This window comes from Tachysurus fulvidraco, chromosome 11 (assembly GCF_022655615.1).
Source record: "Tachysurus fulvidraco isolate hzauxx_2018 chromosome 11, HZAU_PFXX_2.0, whole genome shotgun sequence".
In the NCBI taxonomy this organism is placed as follows: domain Eukaryota; kingdom Metazoa; phylum Chordata; class Actinopteri; order Siluriformes; family Bagridae; genus Tachysurus; species Tachysurus fulvidraco.
In genome coordinates, this window is record NC_062528.1 from 14,477,672 (window position 1) to 14,498,056 (window position 20,385).

General features: G+C 37.5%; 1 protein-coding gene across 1 annotated transcript; it reads left to right on the forward strand.

Annotated features, from left to right (window-relative positions):
* The first annotated feature begins 1,004 nt into the window (after nt 1–1,004).
* Nucleotides 1,005–20,364, forward strand: mipepa (mitochondrial intermediate peptidase a). Its single transcript, XM_047820624.1, has 19 exons — nt 1,005–1,843; nt 2,996–3,169; nt 3,509–3,597; nt 3,689–3,775; nt 4,782–4,845; nt 5,267–5,449; nt 5,902–6,058; nt 6,208–6,256; nt 6,897–6,957; nt 7,046–7,098; nt 9,082–9,235; nt 9,370–9,447; nt 9,749–9,953; nt 10,313–10,422; nt 10,538–10,612; nt 10,713–10,829; nt 14,452–14,573; nt 14,904–14,977; nt 19,266–20,364. The coding sequence occupies exons 1-19, from the start codon at nt 1,694–1,696 to the stop codon at nt 19,364–19,366; spliced, it is 2,103 nt and encodes a 700-aa protein (XP_047676580.1). The 5' UTR covers nt 1,005–1,693; the 3' UTR covers nt 19,367–20,364.
* The last annotated feature ends 21 nt before the right edge of the window (nt 20,365–20,385 follow it).

The following is a 20,385-nucleotide window of genomic DNA, read 5'->3' on the forward strand; positions in this document are numbered from 1 at the left end:
TGCAATCTTTACAATAGTGGTAGTGGAAACGCACAGACCAATTGCATGCGAGTTAAGTCTTCCCACGTGATACCACTTAGCCAATCAAATCTGTGCATTCCTGAAGTAAACACTGGGACTCAACAGCGCAAGGCAGATGAGAGAGAAATAAAGTTACACATGAAAGGCAGATAGCGATACATGTAGAAAACAAAGGGAGAGAAACAGACGAGTGAGACGGAGAAAGGGAGAGAAACAGACGAGTGAGACGGAGAAAGGGAGAGAAACAGACGAGTGAGACGCAGAAAGGGAGAGAAACAGACGTATTGAGACGGAGAAAGGGAGAGAAACAGACGTATTGAGACGGAGAAAGGGAGAGAAACAGACGAGTGAGACGGAGAAAGGGAGAGAAACAGACGAGTGAGACGCAGAAAGGGAGAGAAACAGACGAGTGAGACGGAGAAAGGGAGAGAAACAGACGAGTGAGACGGAGAAAGGGAGAGAAACAGACGAGTGAGACGGAGAAAGGGAGAGAAACAGACGTATTGAGACGGAGAAAGGGAGAGAAACAGACGAGTGAGACGGAGAAAGGGAGAATAAAGAACAAATGACGCTCTCCAAAAAAAGACAAGTGGACAGCGAAAACATTTACTCCAGAATGGACAGACTCATTTCTGTTCACACTAAACCGGTGTGTCTCATGTTCAGAAACCGTGGCACTTATTAAAAGTGGCAATGTGAAACGCCATTATGAGACAAAACAATTTGAACAAATATATCCAATCAAATCTGAAGACAGCGTCCCTGAGACAGCTTTCCCAGGTCTACATACAACCCTAACCCAAGCCAAGCTACAGCTCTGTTCTCTCACTGAGATATAAAGGGGAAAGTTAAGCACTTTATTTAAACATACACGATATTTTCACATTTTATTTATTTTCTCTTATATTGAAATGTAGCCCTACTTTTATTTATTGAATGAGAGAACTTTATACAGATCTACAATCATACATATGTTCAGTTCTTTGTCACGTGACAATAAATATTGTCAAAACGTTTTTGAATTGTACTGAATTTATATGATTTGACAGTCAGGTATTGATTGCTTGCAGATGTTGATACAACTACTAGGCTTAAATATACATCACACTAACTAGTTAGACATTATGATCTGGACCTTTGCGTCAAGAAATTTTCTCTTACTGGACCTCTTTAAATTTTAGTTGAATACCTCTGCTTGTAGATTATTGATAAACTCACCAATATACCTGAAGAAGCTGCTGTTGCCTGGAGTGTCGTTAGGCGTCGCTATACGCTGACGGTCTGAAAGTATTTTCACACTTGCAAATATACGAAGAAGAAATCCATACCACACGTGATCTAGGGTGGAGTCCTAAACGTCTCATTCCTGCCTACAGTAGTGCGCTTTACACGTGGTTTACAATAGAGGCTTGTGCTCCCTTATGTAGTGCACTTAATGTCTGATTACACGCGTTTGGGGATGTAGACTGGAGTCTGGCAGGAATCCACATGAATAACCTTTAGTTACTGATGAGGTTAATAAATACAAAATAAAGTAAGTTTAGATAGTAAGATAGTTGTGGTGATGAGTGATGAGTGAATGCTGATAATAAAACGCATTAAACTAAGGACAGGTCGTATAACGTGGCTAGACTCCCATTCATGTTAGTGTATTGACTCATTCTATACAGCCATGTTAGCACCTAAAGCTGTGTTTATGAGCGTGTTAAAGCACAGAGTGGCTCTAAAGCTGTGGAGGAGAAACGTCACCACCTGGTCACCTGTTGGAGCTGCTTTCAACGCCAAAGCTGTCAGAAGACTGGATCTGCTTCAACAAAATGTGGTATGGAAAATGACCTGCATTCACAAGCAGCACAGCCTTACGTCAGGTAGCCAAAGTCTCGGTGTCCACAGTCTCGGTGTCCACAGTTTAAGTCTCCACAATCTCGGTGTCCATAGTCTCCTTGTCCACAGTCTCCGTGTCCAGTCTTAGTGCCCACAGTCTCAGGGTCCACAGTCGTAGCATTCACAGTCTCAGTGTCCACAGTCTTAGTGTCCCAGTATCTTTGTTCCAGTGATTCTGACCCCTTCCTCTTTCACTGCTGCTGAAGATGCGCCCCCCCCCCCCCATATGGACAGCATACAGACACATGAGATTACTGTAGACAGAATCTTAAAAAATAGAAACCATGAAGATGCTTTTTTTGTACAATTGCTCTGATAGCTTTATGGCTGCAATTGTCACAGTGAACAGTTCATATTAAAACTGCAATGACTTTCCTGGTTACACTTTATGATCCTATAGTACACAGTTATAGAAGGAAATTATTTATAATCACACTATTGGGAAGTCGTGGCCTAATGGTTAGAGAGTCTGACTCCTAACCCTAAGGTTGTGGGTTCGAGTCTCGGGCAGGCCACGACTGAGGTGCCATTGAGCAAGGCACCGAACCCCCCAACTGCTCCCCGGGTGCCGCAGCATAAATGGCTGCCCACAGCATAAATGGCTGCTCCAGATGGTGTGTGTGTGTTCACTGCTGTGTGTGTGCACGTTGAATGGGTTAAATGCAGAGAACAAATTCTGAGTATGGGTCACCATACTTAGCCGTATGTTACGTCACGTCACGATATTCCATGTAAACCAGATGAGGATGGGTTCACTTTTAAGTCTGGCTTGCACATTAGGGATAAAGTGATACTTTTATAAATTTTCAATGTATGTCCTGTATTTATATATTCTGTCAAGCTGCTTTGCGACAATGTCTTTTGTATAGAAATAAAATAAAATTGATATATGTTTTTCAGTCTAGTTCTGAATAGACGTGTTGCCGTAAACATGACCTGAAAGATAATGTAATGCAGTGTACATGTGTGTGGAGTAAATATTTCTTGTAAACCATTGAATATTGTTTGCAATCATTCTTCTCTAAAGTTTGTATGTGAGCCTGCAACTTTAAATCCACATTTAATTCATGTATGTTTTATGCTGGTGTAGGGTTTGTTTGGCGTTCCAGAGTTGAGCTGCACAGAGGGATTTGAGGTGATCCAAGAGAAAACTCTGCAGGAGACCGAGCGACTGGTGGAGAAAGCCTGCAGCACACCGCCCGGCCGCGTGACCGTGGAGACCTTCGATAAACTCTCGGACAGTTTATGCAGAGTAGCTGATCTGGTAACACTGGCTCATATGTTTACTCATCCATTCATTGTTTTATTTATACAGGAACACTGAAATCATATACACATAACATACAATAAAATATCAAAGGCTGTGCTATATATAATGTAAATATTCTAACTAGAATATCATTATTATTGTAATCACGTATTTATATACAGCACTTTGATTATTCAAGTTCAAAATCTCAAATTGCTTTGCATTAATAACTTACAGACAGGGCTAAGTGTTTATGATAAAGTGCGTTAAAGAACCAACGTAAATCAGAAATGCCTTAACTGTAAATTTATACAAATTACAATGACTCTTGTTTTATGTAATATATATATATAGGCAGACTTTATCAAAGTGGCCCATCCTGACCCACAGTACAGAGAAGCAGCAGAGAAAACCTGCATACAGATCGGTACCACAGTGGAGAAGTACGTCTGCTTTTAACACACTTCACTTATTCAGAGAAATCTAGATCGTGGCTTTGTGTTACAAACCGTCTACTGGTCTTTTTTTTCGCAGGCTTAATACGAATGTCGAGTTGTGTAAGAGTTTAAAAAAGCTGCTGGATAACGAAGATGTGAGGGCCAAACTGGATCCAGAAACAAGGTGCAGTTTTTCACATCGTGACTCTTTTGTTTATAAAATTTTTCTTCAATCTCTGGAAATATTGTCAGTGTAAAAAAACAACAACATACCTGCTCATTTTGATAATATTGTCTGTTAAATATTTATTGCAAGATTAGAAAAAGGCATCAGCAATGAATATTTTAACCTGACATAAAAGCAGGGGCGGTTCTAGGCCCTTTATAATGTGGCTTCAGCCCCCTGTCTGTGATCTCAGACACCCTGAAACTAAAAGTATAATTTTTACTTTCATAAATAAACAATAAAAATGACGTTAAAATGCAGGACATGTCGTCGATGGGAAAGAAAATTATTTATCAGTTTGATCCAAGAGCGATTTTTTTTACTTTGCTTTTACATGCGTGTGTTTTAGTCTTTCAAAAGTGCGTCTTCAGCTGTCTGCTTTATTAGAATGGAGAAGCACAGGTACGCGCAGCGTGCACGCGCAGTCAGAGCTGGAGGCGTTTATCTATAACGTTAACCGGCGGAAAGCCGCAAAGACGGCAACCAAAAGCAGTGAAATGTCACTATTCTTATTACCAGAGTTGTAGCACAAACAAGATATTAATTCAAACAATCCATTAAATACTAAATAAAAATAACATTTATTTATTTGGTCTTTGTCTTGTGAATATTTGTTTATTAATGACTGCATTCATTGGACACACTGTTTGTAGAGAATGCATACATACATGAAGTGATCTGATTCAAGACTGGCATTATTACATCATGCATAAAATTGTATTGTCCACTTTTGCCATTTTAAATAATACCATAACTTTTGGTTTACTATGTAGTCATATAATATATAATATAAAACTCTTCTTGTTTTAAATTCTCACTGATGGCTAAAACCCCCTAAAGATTTAACCCTAGAACCGCCCCTGCATAAAACTATACACTATTTAAAAAAAAGTATGATGTATCAGTTATTCTATTTGAGAATGTAAACAGAATTTGAACACTTTTTCTCACTTGTTCTGTATAGGAGAGTAGCTGAGCTGTTCCTGTTTGACTTTGAGATCAGTGGGATTCACCTGGATGAAAAACAGGTACATTTAACCCAGTTTCATCTAAATCAGAAACTTCTTGTTGCTATTGAATGAATAATCATTTACAACTAGGATTCCTTGTGTAGCTCTTTACACCTGACAACAGGAACTGGTTTCATGGACATTCCATAAGGTTTAATGTAGCCATGAACAGATAGAAATTATTCTACACATAAACAAGGATAGATTTGGCACTGCTATTGTAAAAGAAGAATAAATGACATTTTTAGATTCAACTTTGGGGTTGTAACTGTAATGCAGCTTTGTACTGGGCTCATTACACCACCAGTCATTAATTATTTTCCTATAACAGCATGACCTCTCGGGTTTTACTTATTTATTTATTTATTTTGGGTATTTTCTTTATGTATTTTCTGTTCATTTTCTTTTATTCCCCTCCTCCATCTCTTCTCTTTGACAGAGGAAAGAAGCAGTCAAATTGAATGTTCGGCTGTTGGATCTTAATAATCAGTTTCTTATGGGATGCCACATGCCAAACCGAATAGACATGAAAGCTCTCCCTAAACACATCATCCAGCAATTTACTAATGAAGGGAAATACGTCCAGATTGGAGGACTGCACGCTGATGCACCTGATGATCTGGTACAGTTTTACACTCAGTGCGACTGTGTTTATCACACTTAGTATTATTTATAACTCATATGGAAAGACAAAAAAACATTAGGACACATTTTATAAGGTAAGGCAGCCTAAGAAGTGTAGGCAAGCACCTTATATAGTGAAAACGTTTCACAATGTTTGTTCGCTGCTAAATTTCTAAAGCTGCTATACGATTTTTCATTGTTTTTAATGAATTTGTTGTTGTTTTTTTATTCTATTTTCCCAAAATGAACATTATTAACGTTATAATTTAAATGTGAATATTCCTTATTAGGAGCTATAAGCTGTACTTTTTATATATGAACAATTCTATCGTAAATCCAGTTTAGATTTCTTTAAGATAAAGTGAAGCCGTCTGGATCTGAAACAGAAACATTTGGCATTTAATATCTTGCAGTGATGCATGACTATATCTTGTGTATTTGTGAGTTCAGGTACGGGAAGTTGCCTACAGGATTTTCCTGTACCCAAATGAAGAAATGATGCACACCCTTGAGGAACTGCTGTCTTGTAGATATAAACTGGCTAAGTTGGTCGGATATGAATCTTATGAACACAGGGCTTTAAAAGGAGCGATGGCCAAAAGCCCAGGTATTAAAATCCTTTGTAAAGGTTGTGATCTTTCTACTTGTGAATGAACGTTTTATGGTTTTAATTATTCATATACTTTAAAAAAAAAAACACATTACTCTGAATAAACTCAGCTTATTGTTTTAAAGTCTATTATTCTTTCTCCACAGACACTGTGATGAAATTCTTGCAGCTTTTGACAGACAAACTCAAAGACAGGTAAAGCTTTCCAGCCAAACCAGATGGTTAAGATTAAGACACTATAAAATAATTACCTGTAATTCAGTTGATTTAGATATTATTAATAAAATGCAATAAAAAGCAGTGGTTAGTGCCTTAGGCTGAGTTGATTATGCCTTGGGTTTAGTTCATGTTAAACTGAGCCTGGGAGTCAGATAGCAAATAATGATTCAGCTTTGTCATTCAAATTACTTAAACTGTTTTATTGGGTTGCTTACATTCACAATTTCGTTCGAGTTTGTCTGTTATCGCTTTCACCTCTGCAAACCTCTGAAACTGAAGCTTTTCGTCCCATTTTCACTTTGCTGTGCTAATGACTGAAAAATTCTCATAGAATAAATAATCATCTAAACATCATAGTAGTACATAAGGCATCTGTTCACACTCAGGGCTTCTTGTCATTGGAGATGTACCTGATCTTATTTAAATATATACTAGTGTAAGTATTCCAAGAAATCTTTTATATGTTAACGTTCATTCTTTACAAATATTGGCAACAGGCACAAATCAGTGCCAATGTTCTCCACAAGGTGACAGTATGCACTAAATGTTAAATCAGGACTGATCATGCTCACATTCGAGTGGGACAGATACATTCTGGTGTATGTTTATTCACTAGGACTGAAAAAGACTTTCAAATGATGAGAGACATGAAGTCCAGATTCAACCCCAGGAATACAGTAAGCAGCTAATTATTTATTATTCGATTATTTATTTGATGATTTTGTAGCTGCATCACATTCAGTGCATTGTGTCTCTGCACTTTAGGACCTTATGCCATGGGATCACCCTTATCTCAGTGGTGTTGTACGGGCCGAGAGGTGAGTTTAGGTTGCTATTGAAGTCTTTTTATAACAGTACTATAAAGAAACACATCTCTCTTTTTTTTCCACTGTTGTGTTGCGTTGTGTTTATTGGTTAAAATTCTAATTAAAATACTAATCCTAAAAGCTATTCATCTATATATCCTGAGATGATTACAGTTAGAGTTCAGCCCTGGGATCTGTCTTAAAATCTGTCCTCTTTTAACAGAGCTGACGGTGGCTGAAGCCCTTTGTTTGAGATTTGGCTCTGAGATTTAGGACTGTATAGCCGTGCTTGTCTCCAGTTTATTAATGAACTCGGCTGTGGCTGCACTGTTCAGTCTTTCACTAGAGCCTCTGCTACACTGGCAGACATGTTAACAGGCTTTTATTGCAAGCATTCTTGCTTTTAGGACCTCTGAGCTGTTTCCAACATGGGGCTTTTGGCAGCAGTTTTGTCTGAATGAGAGAGGAAAGGAAGTGTTCTTGAGTTTTTTAGACTCTTTCAATTTCTTAATTTTTTTCCGCTACACGAGACTGAAATATTTCCAAAACATGAAGAGCTGTTCATAAATCAAGGGATACATTTCATGCCGTATTTATTCTACTTGGTAATCTAGAACTATACATTAATACAGAGTGTATACATAAAACAGCGAATAAGCTCATTTGATATACTGTAAAGAATGTAATAGAATTTAACAGGGGTCCATTTCAACAGAACTAGTCATCTACAAACTTTGCATTTGGTATAACCTGCCAAATTAATTGTACTTTTCAGTACTGACCTGCAGTGAGGGTGAATTTAAACTGACAGTTGATCAACCGAGATATTATATAGTGACACGTCATTTAGTGATACATCATTTGAGCAATAGGTGCATTTTTACACAAGGTACCAAGTCTTGGGATAATCAAAGGCTCATATAATGAACACACTTTAAATAAATAAAATAAAATAAATAAATGCATTTTTACTTTTATATGATCTTTATGACTCATTGCTGCTATTTTATTCGTTTTTGTTTTTTTCCCCCCTTTCGGTTGTGTCCTTGGCTCACCTATTTTTTATTCAAATAAATAAAGAAAAAAGAAGAAGAAAGAAAAAATTAAAATTCTGACTTGAAATTATGATAAATCTGACCAGATCAGATTCTTGGATACAAATAGAGTAAACAACTAGCTGCAGGTAAGATTAGAAATCTGGTCAGTTTTTTCCAATCTTAAACAACTTAATAATAGTAATAGTAGTAGTGTATAAATAATAATAAAAATAACATAACAATAATAATAATAAAAGTGTGTATATATAATAATCATAAAAATAATCATAATATTTATAAGAGCGCATTTTTGTAAATGTTATTTTGCCACAACTTGGACAAAAGCAAATCTAACATGAAATCACTCGCCCATTTTTAATTACTCTCTTTTTCTCATCATCAAATCTTAGATAGCCCACCTAATGCTCTTCTGTATTGGCTTACGGTCACATCAGCTGCATCAATTAGGCAATAAATATATTATATTATTTATAAAAAATAAATAATTTTAGATGTATATAAGGATACATATTGGCATGGCGTATACATAATAAAATACGTGTATGTAAAAAAGACTAGTGTGTTTGTTTCATGCTAAAGCTGTTTTATTAATCATGTTCTAATCACCACTCGTTTTGACGTCATAGGGTGTTTCATGAATCGCACACATATGTTCAGACATTATTCCATATGCTCAAATCTGCACAAGTGTGTATTACAAGGTTAATATGTGTCCAGTGTCATGAGGACTTACCTTAATGTTCACCATACCAGGACGTGATTGACGGTTCATGTGTGACAAAAATCACTAAAAGTCTAAAAAGTGGCGTTTTCTATTATTTTCTTCTCTATTTGTTTCTGTCTTTTTTTGACATTTAAGGTGAACAGTTTTTACGCTTTGGGAACTGAATGTGTATTTTTTTCCATCGTGTTGAACAGTGTTTGTTGTCTGTTGCAGGTTTAACATTGAGCCGAGCCTATACAGCCCATACTTCTCACTTGGAGCCTGTATGGAAGGTCTGAACAGCCTTTTTACACAGCTCTTTGGTGTGTCGCTTTTGGCTGAACAGCCTAGTGCAGGAGAAGTGTGGAGCGAGGATGTGCGCAAACTGGTAAGCAATACACTGCACCTGCGGGCTAGATTAGGTGACTGGGAAAAAGTTTCATACAAAAGACAGCATAGTGTGACTTTCCTTAATGCTTATTATGCTGAGCAGCGACCTGTCATTTTAAATTGTACCCTCAGGCAGTGGTACATGAATCTGAAGGATTGCTGGGATACATTTACTGTGACTTCTTCTATAGGCCAAACAAACCTCATCAGGTGAAGTATAACTTACGTACGCTCTACATCTCATATACCATTTATGTTTCCAGGCTATAAAAAACCGAGCCATATTAAGTTCACTTCACTGACAGATATGACATATCCATAAGAGATACTGACAATAATATTGTGTGTTGTACAAATGTCAAGACCCAAATTTGAGATTAAAGTTAATTCAGTATAATATAGTTATAATTAAATAATTACTTTAGAGGCTAAACACATATGCCATGTTTATGTTTCTAGCTTAGGTTCTAATGCTAGCATAAAGAATCTGACCTTATTATCTGATACCCAGGACTGCCATTTTACAGTCCGTGGAGGTCGGCGGATGGACGATGGGCAGTACCAGTTGCCGGTGGTGGTGTTGATGCTGAACTTGCCTCATCCTACAAAGAGTACACCTACTCTTCTCACACCTGCCATGATGGAGAACCTCTTTCATGAAATGGGTCACGCCATGCACTCAATGCTTGCACGCACACACTACCAGCATGTGACCGGTAAGATGCATACAGTAACACACATCAATCCCTGGTTACAAATATTAAGTAGATAATAAGTAGATCTTTCACTTTTTTAAGGGGGAGAAAAGCAGCTACTACTGTAGAACATAAATAGATTTTAACATTTAATGAGAAAAGAGAATTGCACAGAAGTTTGTATCCCCATTGGTTTCTGTTTTGTTTTGTTTGTTTTGTTTTCTTAGTGTGACTCGTTGCACTCATTTGAATGACTAAATAAAGATCCACTTCATGGTAACTGAAATGACTGGTTCAAGTTAAGGCCTGCTTGTGCGGTGCAAATTGACATTTATCATAGAAATTCTGAATTAGAATGTTATTTCTTTCTGACTTCACAGGAACGAGGTGTGCCACTGATTTCGCTGAGGTGCCTTCTATTCTAATGGAGTACTTTGCCACTGATTACCGTGTGATCAACCAATTCGCTCGCCACTATCAGACAGGACAGGTACTAAATCTACTTAATACACATGCAGTATTTATCAGAACAGATGTTTATCCTTATGCATAATCCTTATAAGTTTTTTGTTGTTGTTTTTTTTCCTTTGGATATATCCTCCTAGCCTTTGCCTGAGAGCATGGTATCACGACTTTGTGAATCCAAGAAAGTCTGTGGTGCTGCTGATACACAACTTCAGGTTTTTCTGAAACATCATTTAAAAAACAAGAGGCCATTATTCATGGTTCACCTAATAATTATCCCATTCAACACACTGTTGCATTAAATCCGTGTTTCAGGTTTTCTATGCAGCCTTGGACCAGGTTTATCATGGCAAACCCCAAAAACGGTCAACAACCGATACCTTGATAGACGTGCAACAGAAATACTACGGCTTACCTTATGTTCCAAACACAGTAAGTACTCACAAGCTCAATGAGAGTTCATCAGGTAGAGGTAGTGATGGTTGAATTGCGAACACACACGATGATGATTTTGATCTTAAAACTCTATAATTGTTATCATGAAAGGAATAATCTGTATTCCATTATCAGTAAAGCACACTGATAATATTGTATGCTGGAATTTAATGTGTTGGATTTTAAAAAGTATATACTGTATGTTCAGATATATCACAGGAAGAGATATGAGAGACAAATTAAAGGGATACCAGTTGTGGTTTGTGTTCACTTAGGGTAGAGAGATACTGCAAATCATTGCAAAGGTTTTTCTTTTATTCTACAATGAAACATTTCTAACCTGATGGAAGGGGTTTCTTCCTGGAGACTCCACTCCATCCACAAGCTGTGATGGCTCATGAACTAATTTCCTGAAAATGATGTCAATCATATACTGATTCTTTCACTTTTTACCAGTTCTCAACACTCTTTAATATCTTTGGGACATTTTGGAGTGACATTTGACAGTGACCGTGCTCTCCATCATTAAAACACCAGTTAAGAAAATAACATTTGTCTCTAGTACAGTTCCAGAGGCTAAAGCCTCAAGCTGTTCTGTAGGCTTTTATTCACCCAACAGCTTACTAACATAATTCATTATTGATTTTTCCATTATTTGTCAAAACCTGGAGATTTGCATGCTCTTTTTTTTCTCGCAATCTACATGTTGAAACAGCAAGACTACAAGTTTTGTCTGTGGATAGTTACATTGGACAGTTAATGACGCAGTGACTGAACATTTAACATTATCCACACTACAGGTGGTCTAAAATCTTATGATCCATTACAGCTATTTAACTTAATGAATGTTTCGAATTCCTTCCCTGACTAATCTTTAATAACATCTTACACATGTGCTCAGTTTAAGAGTTCAAAAAGCGCATCAGAGGTGAGAATTTGGACTGTCGAGCATTGGTTTTATGTCTAATACCCAAGCATTTATAGGATTAAAATGTTTCTCCTCCTTCTCCTCTTTCTCTTCTTTTTTCCTTTTGTTGTATTTTTTTTTTTTTTTTAGGTTTGTCTGTAAAAGCAGTGGTACACTTTGATTGTTAGACTATGAATGAAAACTCCCTAAAGGAAGAATTTGACAAGCTTACTTGGGAGCAATTTAAAAAAGAAAATGTTTTTTGCAGATCCTTAGCAGTAAACGTTAAACATAGAGATGGCCGGTAGTATGAAGTATGCTTTTGAGTTTGGATTGGCACTTAAAATTTCTCCTAGTCTGTAATTATATGAAACCATGGGGAATTAGAGCCTTCTCACACTAAATATTTCCTTTAATTGCTCCAGTGTGTTTAACATCTCTTAAATCACCAGACTTTTCTTTGTCTCCTTCTCTGGGGAATGTAGATAATAGTTTGTTCCCATTTTGCTCTCGCAAGCATATTTTGCAACAATAAAAGAGACTGTCAGTGGTTCCTTCAAAGCTACGATGGATAAAATCCCTTCGACCACTAATTCTACACTTCATTACTGCTTACTTTTATAAAATACTATAAGACCAGACTACTTAAAGTCATAGATTCCTAAGTCTGTCAATTAAAGATATTGAAATAAAAAGAATAAGGTTTCCAACAGCTGTTTCAATTATGTTACAAGAGAAGGGAAATCCATTAAAGGATATTTCCTGTATTTGATTGTTGAATCAAAAATTAAAAGGGTTTAGAAATACCGCAATTTAGCTATTCTCAAACATTCTATTCTCAAAAATGTGCTACTCAGTTCATTTAGTAATTTTATCATATCAAAGTTTTTACAATAAATTTATTAAACAATACATGCTAAATTCAGCTAATGAAGTAATACGTGTGAAAAGTACCCTAAATTCACCCTAGGTGAGAATAAGTGTGTACATATGTATGTGCATGGTGCCCTATGATGGACTGGATTCCCATCCAGGACCAGGATAGGCTCTGGATCCATTTTGACTCTGACCAGGGTCTTCACCCTGTATGTATAATATGCAGACTTGGGATACATTGGTATTTAAGCCAGCTCGCAATAGTAAATGTCCAAAACCCAGCTGATCTAAGAGTGCCTTAGCATTTTTACTGTTTGATCATCTAAAGTTTTATCATTAGGTTATCGCTAGAGTTTAGTTTTTTCATGTTAAGGTCCCTGCCTTGAGTGCTGTTTACACTTCTGAAAGTCATTATGTGCCAGATGGGAGTCGTCAGCCTGACACTCTGCAGCTTGAGTACATTTCATGTGACTACAGCACTCTCTCCCACTCTCTTCCCAATGTTTGAATAAGCCCATCCTTTTCAAACAACCTGTTAGCATTTTAACCGTAGAGGATCTTGGCTGAACTATAGTGTTCCTGCTAGTCTGTTAATTTGCTCAAGATCAGTTTTCAATCGTATCAAGAATAAAATGGTCTTGTTTAAAGTATGCATCACTACTGTCTCTTAAACATTTATTTTTAAGAGTATAGTTCTCTTTCCCATAGCACACAGATCTCGTGTTTAGTAATAGTATAGCCTGCCATTAAGCATGGATCTCCCATCGTCTCAAACGGGATTAAATGTCCTGTTGTTCTGCAGTGTAATGGATGTTTCTGCTTGTGTCTGTCTCTCAGCAATGCCTTTGAACTGCTAAGCTCTTAAAAATATAACTGGGACATCACAGGGGCTAAACTTCAAAATAAATAAGTCAGTCCTGCTTTAAAAATGTTTTGTAATGCAGACGAGTATTACATGGTTCTTTCTTCTTTGTCATTAAGAACAATATGGTTTTTTTTTTGTTTTGTTTTTTAAGACTTTTTCGTTTTTCCCAGTATTTTGTTCACTTTTATTGCTAATGTTAAAATGCTTAAAATGAACTGTATCCTGAAAACGTAAAATGTATAATATTTATGCACAAAGAATGAGGAAATGTTAAGACAGTTTAAATGTGTTGTGAATTTCCACAAGTTTTCCCGCATCTGGAAATGAACGCTTTAAATTAGATACTTTTCCGGACTTTCCGAAAGCTTCTACGTACTGGGAAATTTGTGTAAACACTTTGGTATCTCAGAAGTGGTCATTGAACACAGAACACGAAGAACACAAAGTATGTTGCAAAAGGGTTTAATGGTTTTGCAGGTTTTCTGTTTATGTAATTAAACATCCATATGTTAAAAGGTAGAAGAACCAAAGGAGCACGTTTGAGCCAGAATAATATCAGAGCGGATTGGTATTGTAATGATTTAATAAAAAGCAGTGCAGAGCTTTTCTGAACACAACAGGTTCATGACGGGCTGGATTTAAATTGCAGCTTTTTCCTCACCTCTAAAAACAGTTAATCCCCATCAAATGTTGGAACATTGTTTAATGCTACACTGTTTTCTGCAAAAGCCTTTTTAGCCTTGTTTAAAACAACATGCCAAAATGTTTCTTTGAGCCATTCAAAGCATTGAATGGTAATGGGGCTTTACTTTCACATTGCTACTTGGCCTGGCCTGAATGCAATCAGGCACACAGTATAGAAACATACTCCCAGACAACACATAAAAACAAACCATAAACACTATCCAAGATTGAAACTGTGCATTTGACAGCAAATTTCTCAATCAGTTCTCTTTGTTTTGCAAATACAGGCATGGCAGCTGAGATTCAGTCACCTCATTGGTTATGGGGCAAAGTACTACTCTTACCTGATGTCTCGAGCTGTAGCCTCCATGGTCTGGAGGCAGTGTTTCCATAAGGACCCCTTAAACAGGTGTGCTTGTGCATTCGTTTATACCAGAGATAAAGGTTGTTTACCTGAAGTCTGTATGTACTATGTACAATTTGCATGAAAATCAACCACCATAGCAGAAATGTCATCATTAATCAGTTCCAGAAAACACCACCATGGCTTTGTTTGGATTTTATCCCATTCCTGCTAAATGGTTTGGTTTAGTTTTTTTCAGCTTACTTGTCAGTTAATACCTGTTTTTTTTTTCCCACTGAACTATTCTGAAGAGTCTGTTCTAAAGGCCATGGCCTGCTGGCGATGCTGGTCATGCTGGCTCTATTATCTGAAAATGTCTGCTTGGTTTTGTGTCAGGGAAACTGGAGAGCGCTACCGCCAAGAGATGTTGGCTCATGGGGGAGGGAAGGAGCCTATGCTGATGGTGGAAGGTGAGTCTTTATTTTTTGTTTTTATGCCTTTTGCCACTAAATTGTGGAGGTATTGCATTTTTGGTTGCTTGTCTATGTGTCCAAGGTTCACCCAAGTGCTGTGTCTCAAAAACGAGCGATTAAATGTAGGATTTAAATGGAATTATCATCACAACCAGCAGACAAACTGAATAGATTTTGGAATTGATCCGTTCAGATCCGTTGAATTGTCAGAAATAATTTTTATACTTAAAAGAAGTCTTTCAGAGAAACTTTTTTTTTTTTTAAACAAAGATGTTTAAAAACAATTCATATATACATGTCATTGAAGTACATATATGTTGTACAATAAATACTTATACAAGTCAATTCATAGAAATCTCAAAACATGATACTAAAGATGAATAAGTGATATACCCAAGTAAAGCGCAGTTTACTGAAAGCTGTAAATGGACAAGGAATGTTGAATACGTTGCTGTGTTAAACCTTGTGGTATTTCTTGGACTTTCAAGATTCTAGTCCCAATTCACACCTCTGGTTTAAGGATGGCTAGTTTGCTAGCAAACCTGGCTACTTGGGTTAATTACAAACAATAGTAATAAAAAAGCCTTTATCACTTCACATTATAATTAAATAGCAAATGACTTAGTAGTTATCCAACATGAGGGTATCTTGGTAAAAAATAATGTTATACTTAAGTCCCTAGCTGGCCAGTTTAATGTTGTTCAATAAGCACAATTTAGATTTGTTTCCATTTTCCCAGTGCTGCTTACAACCAGTGCAAAAAAAATCACTGATAATGAAAAAAGATTATTGGTTAAGTAGATTTTCTAAAAGCTATGTACTGTAGCTGCATTCAAAGAAATCAAGTTGTCTGGTTCACCTTAATGAACAGTTTACTCTAACTTCTATTGGCTGATTGTCAAAGTTCATAAGATGAAACCATGTGGTTTAGAGTCAGGAAAACAGCAGTGTCTTTTTTTTTAAACCACACCACAGGCTATACTGGTTCTAAAGATTCTAAAGTAGTATGACATCATTGTGACTACCTTTTAGGAAGTACGTCGGTCATAAAACAGTACGTGTATTATTGAATTTTACATTTGTAAATTGAGTCACGACTGTTTTCCTACTTGTGGTCATAGATTAAGCAGCACTTGTTGCAGCAAGTCTTAATTCCCTTTGCCGGCATAATGGATCATAACATGGATTTATTGTGGAAAATATAGAGGTTTCTCAGAGCTCAGAGAGCTGTTAGCTCACAGCATGTATTTACTGTGTAATATTTTTACTCACTCACTTGGTCCTCAGCCAGCATCATTCACAGACAGACAGACAGACAGACAGACAGACAGACAGACAGACAGACAGACAGACAGACAGACAGACAGACAGACAGACAGACAGACAGACAGACAGACAGACAGACAGACAGACAGACAGACAGACAGACAGACAGACAGACAGACAGACAGACAGACAGACAGACAGACAGACAGACAGACAGAAAATCAAACCTCCTCAGCGTTGTCAGGATTTACTGTTGTCCATGTATAGCTGAGTGGAGAGACTTCTTCAGTTTCACCCTGCTCCATTGGGCCTGGCTTCCATAGCAGCTCGAGTGGAATCAGTCATCCTAGAACCCTATATAAACCCGCCGCTGGCTATGCACCAATTCCTGACCGGCTTTCAGGCTCCTGGTGCTGAAAAGTCCAGGACAGATTAGATGGCAGCTCGGGGAGCAGAAAACGATCGACTGACTGCCATGATGACTGAAGCCCTGTGTTCCCAAGCCAGCAGCACAGAGAGCTGTATGTGCAGAGCTGTGTGCAAGAAGTCTGGCTTTTTTCCCCTTTTAAATCAAGAACAGTATCTGTGTCTAGTTTCTCTTTGTGTGGAGTTTTATGATAACCCATGTTTCACTTTTCCTCTCTGACAAGATTTCAATTTGCATTTGTAGCTTATGAAGTGGATATGCAATGTGTGGCATAAGTTATAATAATTTAATTACATCTCCTAAGTCTTTTCCAAAAGCCTACTTGATTCTTCTGAACATAATTATGAATTATAGCACGCCCATTTTCCGCTCTTAGACTCCTTTGAAGCTGGTTTATCTCTGAACCATAATTATAGAAGCTGTGATGAAGTAGTTTGCCTTTAGGAGGAATATGATGTTATGGAGTACAACTCGTGACATGTTTTAAATGTAGGCAAATTTAACTGTGGTGGAGACAAATCAATGAACGTGAGAAACACAGTAATTCCACATTATTCCCAGTACATATTCCTATATATTAAAGGTGATATTAGGAACTCTCAGTAGTGCAAAGACGTTTTGTTCCCAGCATTTAGAGGAAACAACATTCAAACAGTTACAAAACATGTTTCAGGTTACTCACTGTTGTTAGTTGTGTCTCATGTTCAGAGGATTTGATCAGTAACACCTCCTTCAGCTGGGTCTTTCAGCTTTACAGCGTATTGAATGACCAGGTCGCCACTTTGTAGTGGTTAGATCACAAAGTGTGCTTTTACTGAAACCTTGCTTTTATTCACTTCACACAGTCAAAGCAGGACAACCCTAGTCATGTTATACCATGCCTGATTATGCCCAGCTAAGCCTCAGCACAGTGTAGACATCGAAAAGCTAAAGGTGTGGCAGATCCTGCTGGAGTGATACCATGCTATTACATGGAGCTTAATTGAGAAAAAATGGCTCTCGCTCACACTTTGATGTCGAGTTTTTATGTTGTTTTTTTTTTTTATTGTGAGTTTACTCCCCAAGAGTCATCATTAAACCAAGCTGTCGAGCTTTGGACCAATCACAGAGATAAGCATCTTCCTGCTCTGCCAGTAAATAAATAAATATTCAGCCAAATGTAGGAAATGTGCTTGGCAAATTGTGTTGGATGTGAAATTCAGTCAGTTGTGTGACTGAAAAAAAAAAAATAGGATACTCTGAAATGACGTATAAAAAATAAGAATAAAAATATTCTGAATGGGTGAGGTTGGCTTTTAACTTCCTATTTCTGTAAATCATTAGTACCATCACAGCGTTTACAAAAGTCATTGTATTATAGTCATTGTACTAACAATAACCCTTGTTTTGTTTTGTTTTTTTGTTTGATTTTTGTGGTGGGGCTTTGGTAATAATTTGAGTTTTGTCTACAATGAGAAAAGAAATTCTTAAATCTTGCTTACTAGACCCATCTTGACCAAAATCAGGAAATTGCAGTTATTATAGAAAGTGATGATGATGTAAGAGACAGCAATCATCTAAATAGAGGTCACTTGATTCAGATTCACCCTCCGATTAAAGTGTGAGTGTTCAACATTGCACTTATTAATATTTCAGCTGGTCATTCTTACCCTGGACACATAGCCTTGTTGATGACTCAGAAACACACTTCCTATGTTTAGTGACTACGGTTTTCAGACATAATGTTAACTGACGTTAGCTTGTGCTCTGGGAATTAAAGTTTTCTGCACGTGTGTGTGTGCACACGTGTGCACATACATATGTGTGTGTCAGTCATCTGCCCCAGGGTAAGGTGTGACTGAAGTTGAGTCTATTGCACTGATACACCAGACTGTCTAGTGCCCTCTGCATATCAATCTTATTAAAACCCACTCAGGAGTCTACTGAGTCAACTGAAATATTTACTGATTAGATATATTGCTATAAATTTCTTTACTGTGTGTGTATGGTCCTCTAGATAAGGTTGATTTTCCACAGAAGATTGAGATGATGTCATTTTAAGCCGAGTTTTTACGGATTGTGTCAGTTTAACACGGACAGTCTGAAACCGTTCCTAGTTTGGGTTCTTTGGTGTAAGTGATTCTGGATATTTAGATTTTGGTGTCTTTAACAGTGTGCGCCTGTAGGTTCAGATCTCTGTGTGTGTTGGAGGTGACCCATGCAGGAAAGAGGGGGTGGGGATGAGGGCCTATTTACATTGGCAATCCTTCAAGGGGAAATGAGCAGACTTCAAAGCGTGAGAGCCATGGAATTGTAAAATGAGTGCACACACAGTTCAGGAGGCAGAAGGCTGACTGCAGAAACACACATACAGTCACAGCAGTGCTGTAAGGGAGCTGCTTTGTGTGTGTGTGTAAGAGAAAGAGGAAATTCTGTACTCAAATCAATAGTTTGAATGCATATTGTACATTGTGAATTGTTTCCTTTCCTCGTATTGTTATCCATTTGACCTACACTGCTGTATGTTCTTAGGACGTATTAATACAGGAATACTTAGTTCTGATATATAAATTATTTTTCTTTTTAAGTTTTCTTTTTACTTTTGTCACGCAGGCATGTTGCAGAAAAGCCCATCCATCGAGGATTTTGTCGATGCCCTCGTCTCTGACCTGGACCCAGATTTTGAGACGTTCTTCATGGACTCAGAGGGATAAATCACTACCTCTCAAAGCCTCCTCTTAATAAAGGAAGGTCCTCACCTCAGGCTGTCTAGGGAAGGAGTGAACGGCTAGGGTCACAGCCTTACATTCTCTAATACAGCAAGACTGCAGTCCATTCTGAAATGATTGAGGTTACACCGTCCACACTAAGATCGGTTGCTTCTTGGAAGGTGTTGAATTTAAAGACCACTAAGAACACAATTCTATAGAGTCTTACACTGACAAGCATACATTAAGCTGACTAAGCAGAGATGCCATTTCATTTACTATTTATGCCATGTTTAGCAATACAAATCTTAGTGTTAATTGAGGCAGCAAATAAAATACAAAACATGTAGCATAGCACTAACATGCCACTGTGCAACAATTGGCTTTTTTTTTTATTAGGGCTTTTTATTACTAGTGTAAAGAATATCCAAAGCAGAATAGCCATCAGTTTTTCCAACATTTACCAAATGGATAAAACTATATGGAGCCCTGATCATCACACCGTTATGTTCTTTGTGAACATCCTATTGCAGATTTAGTTCCCTGCTCCACACTTTTTATTTGATTTTGATGCATGCTTGTGGGAATTTCTGTTCATTCAGCCACAAGCACATTAGTGAGGTCAGCCACTGATATGGGACGAGAAAGCTCGGGATGCAGTCAGGGTTAGTGGAGTTGAGGTCACAGCTTTGTGCTGGACACTAAAGTTCTTCCACATCAATCTTGGCACACCATGTCTTCCTGGAGCTTGCTTTTGTGCACAGGGCCATTATCATGCTGGAACATGTTTTGGGTGCCTCAGTTCCAGTAAATTAATGCTACAGCATACATAGGCATTCTATACAATTGTGTGCTTCCATCTTTGTGGTTTCAGTTTGGTGAAGACCCACATATGGGTCTGATGGTCTTGTGTCCAAAAAATGTTTTGCTGTATAATTTTTTGCCCTTTTACATTTGTCTCAAGCACAAATAAAGGCATAACCATTTAAAGTCTAGCTAACCCCACATAAGAAAAGGGAGAATAT

What these genes read in the sequence shown, in the direction of transcription:
- mipepa (XM_047820624.1), top strand. Translation starts at nt 1,694, where the DNA reads ATGTTAGCACCTAAAGCTGTGTTTATGAGCGTGTTAAAGCACAGAGTG. An exon ending in GGTGTTGTACGGGCCGAGAG is followed by an intron (nt 7,099 to 9,081) that starts GTGAGTTTAGGT and finishes TGTCTGTTGCAG; the next exon opens with GTTTAACATTGAGCCGAGCC. An exon ending in ACACTACCAGCATGTGACCG is followed by an intron (nt 9,954 to 10,312) that starts GTAAGATGCATA and finishes CTGACTTCACAG; the next exon opens with GAACGAGGTGTGCCACTGAT.